This window comes from Psittacula echo, assembly GCF_963264785.1.
Source record: "Psittacula echo genome assembly, chromosome: 5".
Taxonomy (NCBI): Eukaryota; Metazoa; Chordata; class Aves; order Psittaciformes; family Psittacidae; genus Psittacula; species Psittacula echo.
The window spans coordinates 3,939,996-3,955,526 of record NC_137739.1 but is presented as its reverse complement, the minus strand read 5'-3'; the positions used below and the strand labels follow the sequence as shown (position 1 = coordinate 3,955,526).

Genomic DNA, 15,531 nt, shown 5'->3' with positions numbered 1-15,531 from the left:
GATAGACTTGAGACGAGACACTTTAACAGTAAATAACTTATGATAAAGGATGAGGGGGAAGCAGTAGTCTTCTGTGTGTTTGTAAGTAAATCATTATCCATATATTGATTCCAGCCAAAGACTTCTGCAACTACTTTTCAGGTTTTTTTCATCAAGTACCATATGGAGGTCACTCTGCCATTGTGCATATAAAACAAGCCCATGCTTTGCTTAGATACCATCCATTTTTTACCTGTTACTAGCTAAAACAAGTCATAACAACGAGGAAATCTGTCACCTTTCTTTTGCAGTTCATGAAGGTCATTATACGAGGTTTTGAAGTTCAAATGTGCTGTCCAACACTGATCTGAAAGTTTTAGTATTTCTCCTTTAAAGCAGTTGCCTATTTTCAGTTGCACCTTAGCTTTGTGGAGAGCTGTGTATATTTAAAGATCACTGAGTTGTGACAAAAGAACCCCAAGAACTATAGAACAAGAGATCTGCAGGCTTGACTTGAGAACAAACCCGAGATAGAAGTAAAAAGAAAGTAAATGTAGTAAGTTTATTTGCATAAGCTCTTTGGCTTGTACAGCTTGAAATCCTTCCTCAAGGGAAAATGTGATTCCCTTTTAAGTTTATGGGAGGGCGAAAGAAACAACTGGATAATGATTTCGTTCCTCAACTTTGTATGTTACTTTTTTCCATTTAATTTTTGTAAATATCCCAGAGTATTCTTCTATTTCTGTGCTGTAGCTGATTATTTTATTTATTCAGCATTTGCATGTCCATTGTGCAGGTAGATCTTATTAAATATTATTTGTGTATGTACATAATTTAGTGATTAGCTGATGAGAATTTTGGTGCTGTCTCTTTATGTGATCCAGACATGGCCCATATATATCTTTGCAGTTCAAAGTCTTAGGATAGTAGGTCTTTTGTGTCACTTTTGAATACTTTTGCATTTTCAGATTCCCATCATAGCAATGTCATAAATATGAAAAGGTTCCTGTCCATATTTTTGTCTCAAAATCAGGAGAATAATTTAAAAGGCTACTTACTTTGACACAAATGAACTGGCTGGCTGGTGTCAGATAAGTGTCCCTTCTTTCTAATAGTGTCTCAAAGAAATCTCTGTAAGGAAAGTAGTAAGAATAAAACAAGTCTTGCAGACATCTTAGTGAGCAGCTTCTTACTCAAACACTTGTCTGATGTGGTGAGTGACCCGAATAACCACATTGCATTGTAGTTCTTAAACTGTGTAGAACTTAGTGACTGTGTAAGTTCTTTAAACTGAAGTTTATTCTTTTTCCCCCACCCCTGATCTCTCTTAGTTTCTTGTTTGAATAGAGAAGCAAGAAGTGGACTCCTTGTGTATTAGTATACTATTGTATATATCTAGAAGATCACTATTCACCAAGTGACAAGAGCTGCAGAGAACTTACCAGGAATGAATTACTTGCCATGCTAGGCCTCAGAAAGCTTACTTATTTTCACCTTACATTACAAGTAACAAGTCTTCCTCCAGGCAGGCAAGGTAAACACATGCATATTCTTTCAGCCAGTCTATGAAAGACAAGCGTTGTTTATGTTTTCTCAGTCAGTGGAGCTCACATCATGCTTTAAGGTGTGCTTCAGTAATTAGAGGAATTGCTGACAGACAAAACTGAAAAACAAATGACCTGGGTGCATTGTTGTTATTGCATTTAAAGCTTTTACCTTCAACTTAATAAGGTGCTGGTTGCACTCAGGCTCAAGTGTGTCTTGCTTACCTAGGCAGCAGTGCCAATGGCCTTGTACTTGTTGCTGGTAAAAATAGGTATTCAGCTAATATGTCCTTGGGTTTATGAAGGGTTAGTAATTATTGTCTCTTGTAGAAAGGACACGAGCTTCATGGTGGCTTTTAGTCTTGGGTAATTGGATTGCTGGTAGTGAGAAGAGTGTTGTCAACATAAGAGTTGCTGTTGCTTTTCCCCTGGTTTTTAGCTGTTTTGTTTTTCCCAGACTTAACTTTTCCTTATTAATATTCATTCATGGATGCTTTATGTAGTGACATTGTCTCTTGGAAATAGTATCTACATTATTGCAAGTGTTGTCTTGCCTCTTTATTCCATATTGCCTTAAGCTTTATTTACATGGGAGCTTTGAATTATTGGCTGGACCTGGAACTGTCTGAAAACACTCTACCTATAATGTAGGAGAAGCAGTTGGTTTGTGGCTTCTCTTTGATATGACATGTTTTCATTAAGTAAAAACATAGAGAAGGTCATTTTCAGAAGATGTTAATGTGCTTGGTTTGGTCCTGGCCCTTTTCCCCAGTGAATCAATCATTGCACAACTCGTTGTGGCTGGCACTGTCTGGAAGAAGCTTCAGCTTGCAGATGAAAGTGAAGTAACTGATCTGAATTTGGGTGCCAGCAAAACCATGCAGTGGAAGGTGGTGGGTGATCTCAGTGTTTAGCACTTGGAAGTCTTTAACAATAGATGCTTGGTAAGAAGTACAGCTTAAGCCTGAGTGCTCTTTGTATTACTTCTGGGAGAACTGCTAAAACTGAGCACAGATACCTTTATTGAAAAACAAACTCACCTTAAACTCCTACAAGTTCTAAAACCCATAAGGTAAATAGGTAATGTAATAGAAGCTTGGAACTTCTGTTAAGGATAACTTCAAGATCTCAAAGCTTATATCTGTCTATAAAATACATAAAACTTTCAGTCTCTAAGTTGTTACAGAAATATTCCCAGAGAAATGCCTTTGGAAAAACTTAATTTGTATGGTGTTCAGATTCAATTTGCAGAAAACCCCAACACCTTCTTGTGAAATAATGCAAGTCAAGAGACTAATAAGTAACCGACTGCACATGGAAACAAAATAATTGCTGTAGTTTTGAAAACAGATCCCTGATGAAAGAACAAAAGGGAGCCTTGCATTTGGACTTGCAGTGAAGCACTGGTGTATGCCTTATTTGCAAGGTTGCCTTTAGTCTCTGGTTTTGTTTATGGATGGAGTTATGTCTGACAGGTATCGGTCCATATATGTTATTTCTGATTTAATTCTACCTTATTTTTTCCAAATCGGTTTTGTTCTGTGCTCTGAGCAAATGCTTATAGGTTTAAAGTTGTATAGCATACTTCATGTTGCAGAAGTTCTAGTTCCCTTACTATGTGATGTTTGTATCTCTAGTAAACTGCTTGGGTTGAAATGAACAAGGGTTAGCTGCTGAGCATTCACTCCTCTTACTTTGTTTCTAGGTTCAAGTGTTACCCGTGATCCTTGAGGACAGGAGAGCTTGCAGACTTTAAAGCTGGACACACAAAAAGGAAGGAAAGAGGGATCATGTAGCTGTTGTGCTCAGGAAGGATAGCAGAGAGAAGGAATCGTATGCCATGCACTCGCTGGTGTTGCAGTGGAGGTAGTAGCCGAGGTGGGCTTGCCAGAGGAACTGTTCCTCAGCAAGCAACTATTTAGATGGAAGTTTGGCCTGAGAGTACTAGTATTTCTTGGATTATGAACTTTGTTGTCCCAGCCTATTGCTGCATGTTAAGTGAGGAGCAAGTGTGGTCTCCTTTTGCTGCAGCAGATTTCAGTTTGTGTTGGCTTTCTTTTAAAACAGGAAAATCTCCTGTGGGTTGTCAGTGTTGCTGACAAATCTGTTGAACATGGGGATTTTTGTGTCTATATCTTGGCCAAAATAACAATGTTCTTGACCTTTTGATTAAAACACGTCTGTGAGATGTTACAGCTTTGCTTCAGCAGACATTTGGGAGAGGGAAATAAAGCAAAGTAAGTTTCCTTAATAATTCATACATCATTTCATTGATTTCTTTTATTATTCCACCCCTCATCATAATCCTTTGTTCACAAAAAGTTTTGTCTTTGGAAATTTACATTGGTTTTGAAATGGAGCGTTGGCATAATGAGACTGTCATAACGAAGGTATGTTTAATTAACCAGTTATTTAAAATAGCAATGACTTCTGTTTATACTGCAGCTGCAACTGATTCTTGATCTTTGAGAGAGATGCCCTTAGTAGGATCTTCCTGGTTAATGTAGAATAATTCTGAGTAATAATTAGTCTTCTATGGTACAGAAAGGGAAAAACTGGTTTTCTTCCTCCTGTATGTATATTAAAGAAGCAAAAGAAAAACCTTTATGATTCTAACCCTTCTGAAAAGACTTGTTTCTAAACAGCCAGAGATTGAACCAGCTGATTTCCCACTTGAGGTGAGTGCATTTACAGTGAATGTCAGCATCCTGAAACGAGTGTATGAACTATCTCATACCACCGTTTGCTTGATGAGGTTAGTTTTAATTATTTATGACAGCCACTGTTGAAAATGCTCTCAAGGTTTATGTAGCCTTGGATCAGGCTGCAGTATTATCTTGGGAAGAAGGGGGTGAACACAGTTGCATAAATCACGGCCATATTGGTCATTTGTACTGAGTAGACAATTTTGATGCAATAACTCAAAGTCTACAATCTGAGGTGTGTAATAGAGGCTCCACATAATAGAGCCAAAAAACCACCTGTGTGTGGCATAGAAAAAAGGTGAAATTTTTAATACTTTGTTTTCGAGTTCAGTCTCTCATCAGCTGCTGAAAATTGGTGGTAACAAAACATAACACTCGCATTGTAAAAGGAGCTTCTGATAAACCACAGTAGCTTTTTGTTGGTCCCTATCTGTTTGAGCAATAAGTGAATGGCCTATTGATCATATTTCTTCCCCCATATGGTTACACATTTTTTTAGAGGTGAGGTAATTTTGGCTCGATACTTGTTTTGTGGGTTTGGTCATTTAGATAGCTATCAGGCATCTTAAAGGCTTAAGTGTAATATCAGTGTGGGGGAAGATGAGGGATTTAAATCGCTATGGTTGTGCTGGTCTAACTCAGCCTACTGAGTTCTCCTATTACATATAAAAAGCCTTTTTCCAGTAGTTTCATGAGAAGTAATTTGAGAGTATGTTGAAGAAAGGCCCTCCAAGACCAAGAATGCTGTTCTAGAAGAAAAATGGGTTGTTTTGCACTTATGCTTGTATACTGCAATGGGTTTAATTATAGTGACTCGAGCTGATCTATGCAGGCAAATGATTTGGGACTTCATCACCTTGATCCTGAAAGAAGTAACAAAAAGCAGTTGACATGGCTGGAAAGGTCCATTCTGTGCTGCTGCTTTTTTGGCTTCTACTGAGTCTGATAATTTTTATCATGTATGCAACTCGCTTTCACCGGTATCTAAAGCTTATTTAGATGAGCTGTAGGTAGTTGGTAGGACAAGAAAAAAGGGCTTCTTCCCTGGTTTCAGTGATGCTGTCAGAAAAACAGTGATACAGCAATATTGCTGTGTTTAAAGCTCTAAATACAACACAGGATTCAATTCTGCCTAGTAATACACTTGCAGGCAGAGCTGCTGCATGGCATTCTCAGTGAGGAAATCATCCCACGTCTTTTGTAGATCGTTTATGTTGCAAAGAGTCTTGTGACTCCCATTTATTTTTAACCTGGTTGAGTGCTTGTTTACCTTTGTGAAGTGACAGTTTTAATGCCATTCTTTGTTAAACTTTCTTTTGAGGGAAGCAGTAGATGATCTTGGAAAAGGTTTCTTTGGTTTCATAATTTTCTATGGAATTTGGATTTCCATTGAGCTGTACAAAAGTAGGTGAGGAAAAACGCTGAAGAATCCTTGGCAACTCATCAAATAGAATCTGCTGAATGTACCAAATTTGTCTGAAGAAAAATGAAGTTCAGTATTCCAAAGGTGACTTAGAGGAGCAGCAATGAAATCTCCTTTTATAGTTGCTTCTCTGTCTCTAAGCCTAATATGCTTTTTTAATATCTTGGGTATTGAATCTGAGGAGGTTTTCTTCTCTTGCCTGAATGTTGCATATTGTAATTTGAAGATTTAAACCTTCTCAAATACAGCTTCCTAGCCAAACTGTGCCGGTTGTATTCTTCGTCTAGAAGAAAAGGTCATACCATCATAGAGAGGTTGATTTTATAGCTTGGGATCTTTATTTTAGAGGGAAGGCCATGTGAGGAACAATTTTTAATCTTCTGGGTACCCAGAAATTTAAAAAGGGGCTCACTTTGGAGTCATGAGAGGAAAATACAGAAAGAACAAAAAATCTAGGAATCTGTTGTATTCTAAATGCAGAACTAATTGTCTGTGCATCTGAAGTAGAGAATCATCTTGCTGAGTTCAGAAGGGCATTTTGGCAGGGCTGGGTTTGAGCCTTGTAGTGAATGACTAACCACAGCTTGGCTGATCGAAGTACGTTTATCGGGATTTAATTAGTTTTACTCCGTGTATCCTGGCAGGAAGAAACATATGAGCTATAAGCACAGTAATACACTTCTGCACAAGTGTATTGACTGTTAATTTTCTTTTTCTGTGGTGTAAAAATCATCCTCTGCATGGGGAGAGGAAAATAAGAATGTGCCATTGTCTGCTGCCTTGATGTGTAAAGACCTGCAAGACAAGCCTTAAAGGTTTTTCTAGCATAAAATTGAAGACCTGTCTTTGACTCTGACTGGAAAAGCAATTAAATAGTCTGTGAGCTAAGTGTGAAAAATGAGTAATGGAGGAAAGAAGGGTTTGTAGTCAGGTTTTGAATGTTCTACTATTGTTAAAATCTGTTTAACATCAGTGAATGGCATTTTTAAGAGAGTGCCTCTGATCAAAGATTCAGCGTAAGTATTTGTAAGGCTGAGACCTGCCAGTGTGCTTTGGAGGTGCTCGAGTATCATCAAACAAAACCAGAGAAAATGAAAGTTGGCAGTCTCTAATTCCTTTTTATTACTATTATTTTTAATATGAAAGCTCTTTCTGGGATGCTTGGGGCAGGTTACAGTGTAAGGAGCAAAAATTCCCAGACAGCCCAGTGTAAAAGGTCTTTGAGGTCACCTCTAATGATCAGCCAATGATGTAATGGGTTTGCATTACATTATTCAAGTCATCATCTTTCCTCCACACTACAGCTTTTAGGTTGTATGGAGAAATCACTGGTATGAATTGGGCAGCAGGCTTATGTTAAGCTATGAACTCTCATTTAATTAAATATGAAGCAGGATTCCACACCTGGGGTAATTCTGAAGCTACTGGGTATCCTCAGAGCTGAGGAAGCTGCTTGTGTCTTTCGAGGCTTTTTTGGTCAAGCTTTTTATTGCTTTGCTTGCTGAACTAACCCAGGTGGAGTTTTAGAATAGGGTAAGAATCTGTCCAAGGGTAATCACAGCTGATTTAGTTGATGTTCCTCACTGGCTTGTTTCTTTTCCAGATCCCTTGCAGTTGGCAGTAAATCAGGCTACAAATTCTTCTCCCTTTCTTCTGTGGACAAATTAGAGCAGATCTATGAATGCAGTGAGTATCTTGTTTTCTTTTTCTCTTTTTATCCCCTCAATTGGCTTAATTTGGGAAGAATAAGACACCTTTCATTTTTTCACAGGTTGTTTGAAATTGGCATAAAAGGAACCTTTAAGTGTATGATGAAATACCCCACAAAACAATTGAATGCTGGCAGGGGAAAACCATATATCAGTGTTCCGTATTTAAATTTAGCTGGTATGTTGTGAAATTTGATATTAGCTATGAGGAGAGCTCTTTGCTTTTCTCATGCTGTGTCCCATAGCCAGGTTATATAGCAGCTTGGCATTTAAAATACTTATGCAAGAAGTGTGTCTTTTGGGTCTTTATATTGGCTATTGGGGCAGGCAACCACTAATACACTTTCATCACATAAGCAAACAAAGCCTTGATTGTCCTTAATCCTAATATTTGCTGTTAGAAAAATACTTTTTAACATGATAGTTGTGGATTTACTTGTCCAAAAAGGTGAATAATCCACATTCCCATAACTTCTCAGTACTCATCACAGTTGAGTAGGATATGAGGTGAAACAGAGGGAAGCTTGAGGAGAGAAGTGGTATCCTCTGTTTTGCCCGGACTTCAGACTTCCCTTTTTTGAGGTGCTAAGAAGTAAACTATGAATGCTATGTGTAAACTCCATGTGAACAGATGGTACCAATAGCTATGATGTCAGCGCTTATGGTTGGATCCTGGTGTGCCATGCTACACGAGAGAGTTCAGCCTCTGTTCCCTAAGTGACCTGACCCTGTGGCATCTTAAGTTTGAAAATGGTATATGATTCAGATCACCTATTACCTGTGGTGACAGCCCCATTCTGTATACAGTCAATGGAGAGAAGTAATTGTGAGGTTCAAATTGGGCACCTGTGGTCAGTTTAAGCTGTGTTGCAGCTACCTTTGCCTGTTTGAGTCATGGTCTGGTTGTACTGGTTAATGGGTGGCTTGAATTCCATTTTATGCCGTTGAGTTGGTACCTGACCTCTGTAGTATGTGAGGCACTTACAATATCTTGACTGATATCACCTCAGGGGACCCAGTGAAGATGACTCCTGTTACACGAGACACTGACTAAACATATTGAAAGAGACTGGACTGAACTGTGTGGGACTGCTGCTTCTAGGTAGTCCTTGAAATTAAAAATACAGATAGGATCAAGTGCCTTGCTCAAAAAACTGTGACATAAACTGATAAAGCAGCTGGGAGTGACATTTAGACTGGCTGGTTCCAGTCTTCAGACTGTTCTGGGATGCCTGTGTTGGCTTAACCTCATGGAGATCATGAAGTTTCTTCCATAAGTGTTAAGTCTGTAAATACAGAGCACAGTGTGAGCTAACATTTAGCAGAAACTCTGAGAGTTTGACCTGTGTAAGGCAAACTTTGCTCATGGGATATGCAATATCTGCAGCAAATCTAAATATTTAAGGCCTTCATATTTGGTTTTGTATGCAGTTAAATGATTTTCAGCCTTGAGCTTGCAAACCATGGAGAGCTTCCTGTCTATTGGTACCTCCTTTTTGCAAGAAAAGGTGTCTTTGAGGTCTCTCAGACATGTGCCACCTCCTCCCAATTTAGTTTAAGACTTTGCATTGATTTGAGTGAGCACTTTTAAGGTCTCCTGCTTCTCTTCTGTAAGAATGATCTGCAAGTTCTCGTGTAGGTGTTTAAAGTAAACTACACAATACTCCCCAGCTCTCTTGTGTTTGAGAGGTCAACTGAAAAGACTGGGAGGTTTCTTTGCTCCCATCACTGACTTCTACTGTGACTGTACAAAATCACCTAACTCTGTGCTTCGTCTTGATCCCCCTGGGAAAATAAGTATTAGATTGGAGGGTGGTTTAAGGCTTAATAAATGCTGATAATGTGCTTTGTGTTCTTGGGTTAAAAATGGAATAAAAGCACAGCTGATTATAATCTGGCTGGTTCTAACCAGCTGTGATCTGTGATGCGACATGCTTGTGTTTATGATACTGTAATCTTGTTATGTATTTGCTTGTTCTCCCCTCACTGCTGATACTTAAATTGTTCTGCAGTTCTTTTTGTTCTTACTGTATTTTGAATTGGAGTGTCTGGCAAGGCTCAGTTGCGTAGCATAAAGGAGGAAATACAAATAGAGAAACCCCTGTGACTAGCAGCATTGCTGTAGGACTTAACTAGTGTTTCTAAACATATGATTACTTCAGGTCAGCTGAAGGTAGGATGTGCAATATAGCCTGGTACTCTACTTGAATGGTTGCTCATGAGGGAACATACATGACTTGGCAGTTGTAAAGAGATTTTTATCACTTCTTCCTGTTAGAGAGCACAAAGGAACAGAGGTGCACCCTGTATTTTTCAAGTTAATTTAAATTACAAGCGCATCATTAAGCCTTTCTCTCAAGGTAGCTATATTATAGTTGTGAGAGTGGAGGATAGTCTATACCTTTTTAAGCATTTTCCTTGTTGAAAGTGTTTTCTTCTCTCCGTGACTGCTTAGTTCTTGACAGTGCTGTTCCCTGTGTGCCTTCTCTGCTGCCTACACTTCCCATCAGTGCAGTGTAGGACACTGCTTTTCCATCTGCATCTGCTGCTATTCCTCTTCTGAAATACCAGTTTTCCTGTCTGGGAGAGTAATAAAGCACAGAAGCTATGTCTTAACACACAGTTTCCCCTGAATAGGAAAGAAGCTGTGCTCACCCAGGAGCAGGGAGCAGTCAGACTGTGGTTTCTTGCTGTCTGTGTGCTGCTCTTCTAACTCCTTACAAGAGATGCCTTCATTATGAAGGACTCCAGGCTTCCATGGAAAGATAACCTATACTGTAAAGCATCCGAGAATCTTCTGTGTTACCGGTCTGATTCAGAGAACATGGATCTCTGTGTTTGAAAGTCAGCTAATTGAAGCAGATTTCTGTTATTCATGTGTTGTGTGTGACATCAGCAAAATGGAAAACAGTTCCTTTAAAACAAAGTCATTGCTAAAATGCATTATCCCTGTTGGATGAGGAAATTGAATTTTCAAAGCCTCAGTAAGCTGTTTTGTCTCCTCTGGAAAAGTACCGTATTAAATAGGAGATTTAGATAAAAGTCAATTATGTAGCATAGAATGCTGCAAATGCTTAATATAAGCCTGCTCCTTTTCCATAAGGAGACTATTTCTCTCTTTCAAAAGAACGTAGAGCATTAAATATTTCCTGTCTTTTTTGAAATAACTGCCCAGAAAAAGCCACTTTCAAAGCAGATATGTCACACAGCAGTGACTTTGTCATGCACTGAGAATGCTCTACAGGACTTTCTTCAGGGAATTTCTGTCACTGGTCATGAGAACAGTGCCAACTAATTATTTAATGTGTCTCTTGGCCAAAACAGAAGCCTTCAAAAATAAGCTTGCTCTTTTTTTTTTTTTATGGTAGTTTTATGGTTTGGAGCATGTTAAGCATTGAGCTAATCCAGATGTTGATTTAGACAAACTTGGTTGTTTTGATGGATGAAGGCTCAAGACATTTGTCGTGATTTGGTTCTGTAATGGAGGGGTATGTATAGCCAGTAGCTGAGAGAGAGGTTCAGAGTGGTAATGCTCTTCTCCAGCTTTCTCCTGCTATGAAGACTATGTCTACTATGTCCTTGAGGCTTTTGGAGAGGAGCTTCAGGGGATGGGAAGGGGAAGCACACATGCCACAGTGACTGGTGATGAGACATGGACTCCTACTGTACTATAATCCAATACTGTACTATAATTGAATGCTCTAAAAGTGCTGCTTTGCCAGAAATCTTGGACTCCCCTCCCTCTTGCTGTCTTCTCCACACTTTGAATGGTGACTTCTGTTCCTCCTTTGTCTCCAGTGCTCCATAGTAGAACACTTGACAAAAGTAATGCTGTTTCCTGGCTATGCAGACATGCTGGGCTTGGGTGATTCCTTTTGTATAAATTGCTTTTAGGGATTGTCAGGTAAAAGGCCGCTTGTGTAAAAATGCTGGTAAGAGGCCGGAGCAGCCTTATAGCAAATGGGTTTACCAGCTTTGAGTACAAGAAGACAAAGAGGTGTGTAGAAACTCCAAGGTGTTTGGTCATCAAAAATCTAAAGTCTAGTATAGCTTTAAAAACGAAACACACACACCAAAAAACCCTGAAGCACAAGTAACCCCTTTGCTTTCCTGGATTTCTGCAGAGGTAAGAGAAGATTGTAAAATACTGGAATTTGACAGCTTTTTTGTATCTCTGGGATTTTTTCCTGTTGGATCTTTGGTGGGAGCAGTAGGTGCTCTGTTCTGAAGCATAAACTGGCATGAAATCGTGGGGTGGGGGAGGAAACCTTTGTAAATCATCATTCACTATAGATTTTCTGCTTTATAAGCCTGTCCTGCACCCCACCTCTACTCTGAGCTGCTGTGGTAGAATGTTTGCAGTGTTAAGACTGTATTTTCTTAGACAGTATTTCCTGTTGATGTGCATAATTCATCTTCCCTGAAATCTGCCTCTGTTTTCCCCTCGCTATTGTGATTCCTCAGCTGACACAGAAGATGTGTGCATTGTGGAGAGGCTCTTCTCCAGTAGTCTGGTGGCCATAGTTAGCCTTAAAGCTCCACGCAAGCTCAAAGTTTGTCACTTTAAGAAGGGGACAGAGATTTGCAACTACAGTTACTCCAACACCATCTTGGCTGTCAAACTCAATAGACAGGTGAGTAGTCATTTTGACTAGGTGAAAACATGGGAAGGGGTTTGTGGCTCTTATTCTGGCACATGTGCTTTGCTGGCAGAATTGCTGTTTGAGATTAACTCGCACTTTCGCAGCTGTAGCTTCTGTATGGCATCTCGGTGCTCATATTTAAGTAGTTTTGGTTCTGTGTGTATGTATTTACTCAGGAAAATGCCCTGAGTAAGCTGGGCATGCATTGAGTAGGAGATTGGGCTAGAGACCTCCTGAGGTCCCTCCCAATGTGAATCATCCTGTGTCCTAAATGTGACTCTTAACAGTTTCGGTTCAGGCCTAAATTTAAAGTTCTGTGTTCACTTGTTGTGTCTTTACAGTTTGCTGAATTATTTAAACATAAATAAAAATCATTGAACTAGTGAAATTCTAGAATATAGTACCAGGAACCATAGTTTGTATTACCAAATCATTAGTAATGCATTAGTCTGCAAATACAGACATGACTGTCTTCAAACAGCTCGTTCAAAATAGTGACTGGCATCTCAAGGAGAACATCTTCATAGTATCCATATCTGCCCCCAAATTTCAGGTGTGGGAGGATGGCATTCCTGTTTAAGGGAAACAGTGGCTAATTTGATATCTGACATAGTGAGGTAGCATTAAATGAGTAACATCTTGTTAGTTATCCAGATGTAGTCTGCAGAAGAGTACATGACATGTTAAAGAACTTAAAGCCCCTCAGAAATGATTAAGACATAGGCTTAATAAATGGTTAAAAAAGATCTTGTATGGGGATTCTTCTGCTTACCCAAAGCAGAAAATTATTCTCGCATGTGAATTTGCCTTTTGAAGGAGGGGAAATACATAAAGGCTGGTACAGAATACGAACTAAATAGCTTTAAATGAAGGTTTCTGGCTTGCTGCCTCAAACTAGTAATGTATTAAACTAATAATGTAAATCATTTTCACTTAAATCAATTCGCAGTAGTGTGGTTGAGAGAATTCAAGTGCACTGGTCAGTTCAAGTGACCAAGTGTAGTATTGCACTGTTGAAGCCTTGTCAAGAGGTGTATCTTGTGTGTCTTGTGTCATACTTGTTTCTTCCCATGAGGTGGGTATAACTTTTTCTCTGTTGGAAGGTGCCTACTGTGTTTTTTGGATACATTTTCTTTTAGGATTGATAAAGTAATATAAACTCCAGTCTGATATCAGCATTTCATCCTCTTTCCCACGTCTAGAGGCTGATAGTATGTCTGGAAGAGTCTCTTTATATACACAACATACGAGACATGAAGGTACTACATACAATCAGGGAGACACCTCCCAATCCTGCAGGTAAGTGTGTTCTTAGAAGCCAGTGTAACTCTGAAAAGTGCATTCTGTGTCAACATAGGATGTTTCCTACAAGGAACTGTAGCGTTGGTAATTCCACTTTCAAATAAAAGTAACAATTAAATACATGAGTGCTGTCTTAAAGCCTGCCCATTTAGTCCAGGTGAGGGTTTTGACAACAAATAGCAGGCTCTGCCTTAAACTGCATCCTCCCGGTATTTTAGCCTCCTAGAGTGGATGTGTTAAAATGTTAAAAAGAAGCAGTAAAGCTACAAACTGGATTTTGCTAACACTTAGTTAAAGGCTTTGCCAAGTTAATGCTTTAGGAGTCATGGCAGACATGGAAAATTCTCCTGCTTAATCAGTTGTAGCTTCCTTTTCTACTTTAACGTAAATTAAAGCTTTATATAAATAGTTGAATATGTTGCAGGTTGACTCTGAGATTATTTATCCTTGTTCTGATTCTTCTGATACCTTGTGAGGATAACTTGAGTTATCTTTCTAATATTGAAATGCAGAACCAGGAAGCTTTGCTGCCTAAGTCTTGGAATTTACCCCTTTCTAATTCTGTTCCTGCATCCCTTCTAGGGTTGTGTGCTTTATCAATAAACAATGATAACTGCTACCTGGCCTATCCAGGAAGTGCAACTATTGGAGAAGTACAAGTCTTTGATACGATCAATCTGGTAAGGATCTTTGTGAATGCTGTTTCCACCTCTAAAGATGCAGTTTGGGGAAATTACTACATTGCTCAAAGAGGAATTACTAGACGTTCAGGTTCCCCTGCATCAGTTTGCAGTGCCTCTTATACTGACGCTTCACAGAATGCTGGCAAGGAAAATAGATGCTAATATGAGGTAGGGTGAGTAGAGCTGGGCACATGGGTAAAGTAATTTCTATTTGATTTGCCTTTTAAGTATCCTTCTACTGCTTGTACTCTCTATGCACATGCTTCTGTATGCTTAGCAGATAGTGAAACAAACACTGAAGCTCTTGTCCATAAAGTAAAACCCATATTTGCCTTGAATGCTATTAAATATGCAGTCTCAGGCTGCTTTTAACCTATACTGTACTAAGGTTATATTTTATTTATTCACTCCTGCAGAGAGCTGCTAATATGATCCCAGCTCATGATAGTCCCTTGGCTGCTTTGGCATTCGACGCGAGTGGTACTAAACTTGCCACTGCATCAGAAAAGGTAAAGTGGCTTTTCTTGGCTTGTCAGGAGTGATAAAAACAAAATCTGCTTTGAAGCATTTTCAGTAGATTTAACCACGCACAATTCCATCCACAAGTGCCAAAAAAGAAGGCTTAGAGTTCAATGGCAAATCTTAGTTAAGAGCTGTTAATGATATTTGACACACTTTCCATGCTGTGAAATGCTGGATGATAATAAGATTATTTAAATAAACACATTGTAATCTGGTTGTAATCAGGACAATCCTCTCTTTCTCCTTTCAGTGCAAGATGCTTATTAGAAATCAGTTGTCTTGGTTTGATGCTGTCTTCCTAATGAAAACAAGACAGTTAAAGTCAGAATAGAGAGAAATGTCTTGTCGGTCTTTGGCACACAATGAGACATTGTCAATCTACATTTTTATAAACTAGAAACTCTAAAGCTTCTGCTCTTTGAGTAATAGGCTTAGAATATAAAGGTGTAACTGATTGCATCTGCTAAAGGCACAAAGACATCCAGGTGACTGTACTTGTGGTACTTGTCTAGTGGTGTTATTCTCATGATCAAATATGATAAGAAGGGCTGTGCTTGATGCATAACTTGTTCTCTACATTAGTAGCTCTCCCCTCTTGTTGTTTCTCTAATCTTCAAACACATCCTACGAACAAGCTCCATAAATATTTCATGCTAGTATGTGGTGTGCATCGACAGCAGTAAGTTAACAGCAAAGTGGTTTGCTGCTTGTAGTTGTACCCTGCTCACTAGAGCTAATACACTGTGAATGAACTTGATGGACTATTTATCAGGGACTGTAGTAACAGGACAAGGGGTAACGAGTTAAAACTTAAACAGGGGAAGTTTAGATTGGATATAAGGAAGAAATTCTTTACTGTGAGGGTGGTGAGGCACTGGAATGGGTTGCCCAGGGAGGTTGTGAATGCTCCATCCTTGGCTGTGTTCAAGGCCAGGTTGGATGAGGCCTTGGGTGGCATGGTTTAGTGTGGGGTGTCCCTGCCCATGGCAGGGGGGTTGGAACTGGATGATCTTAAGGTCCT

General features: G+C 39.2%; 1 protein-coding gene across 3 annotated transcripts in view; it reads left to right on the top strand.

The window, feature by feature from the left end:
• WIPI2 (WD repeat domain, phosphoinositide interacting 2) overlaps positions 1 to 15,531 on the top strand; it is a 28,048-nt gene that overhangs the window by 1,504 nt on the left and 11,013 nt on the right. For all 3 annotated transcript variants that reach the window (XM_080619654.1, XM_080619652.1, XM_080619653.1), the window contains exons 2-6: positions 7,255 to 7,337; positions 11,825 to 11,994; positions 13,206 to 13,302; positions 13,888 to 13,985; positions 14,405 to 14,497. In XM_080619654.1, the coding sequence (XP_080475780.1) occupies positions 7,255 to 7,337; positions 11,825 to 11,994; positions 13,206 to 13,302; positions 13,888 to 13,985; positions 14,405 to 14,497 (541 nt within the window). The remainder of the gene's footprint in view (positions 1 to 7,254; positions 7,338 to 11,824; positions 11,995 to 13,205; positions 13,303 to 13,887; positions 13,986 to 14,404; positions 14,498 to 15,531) is intronic.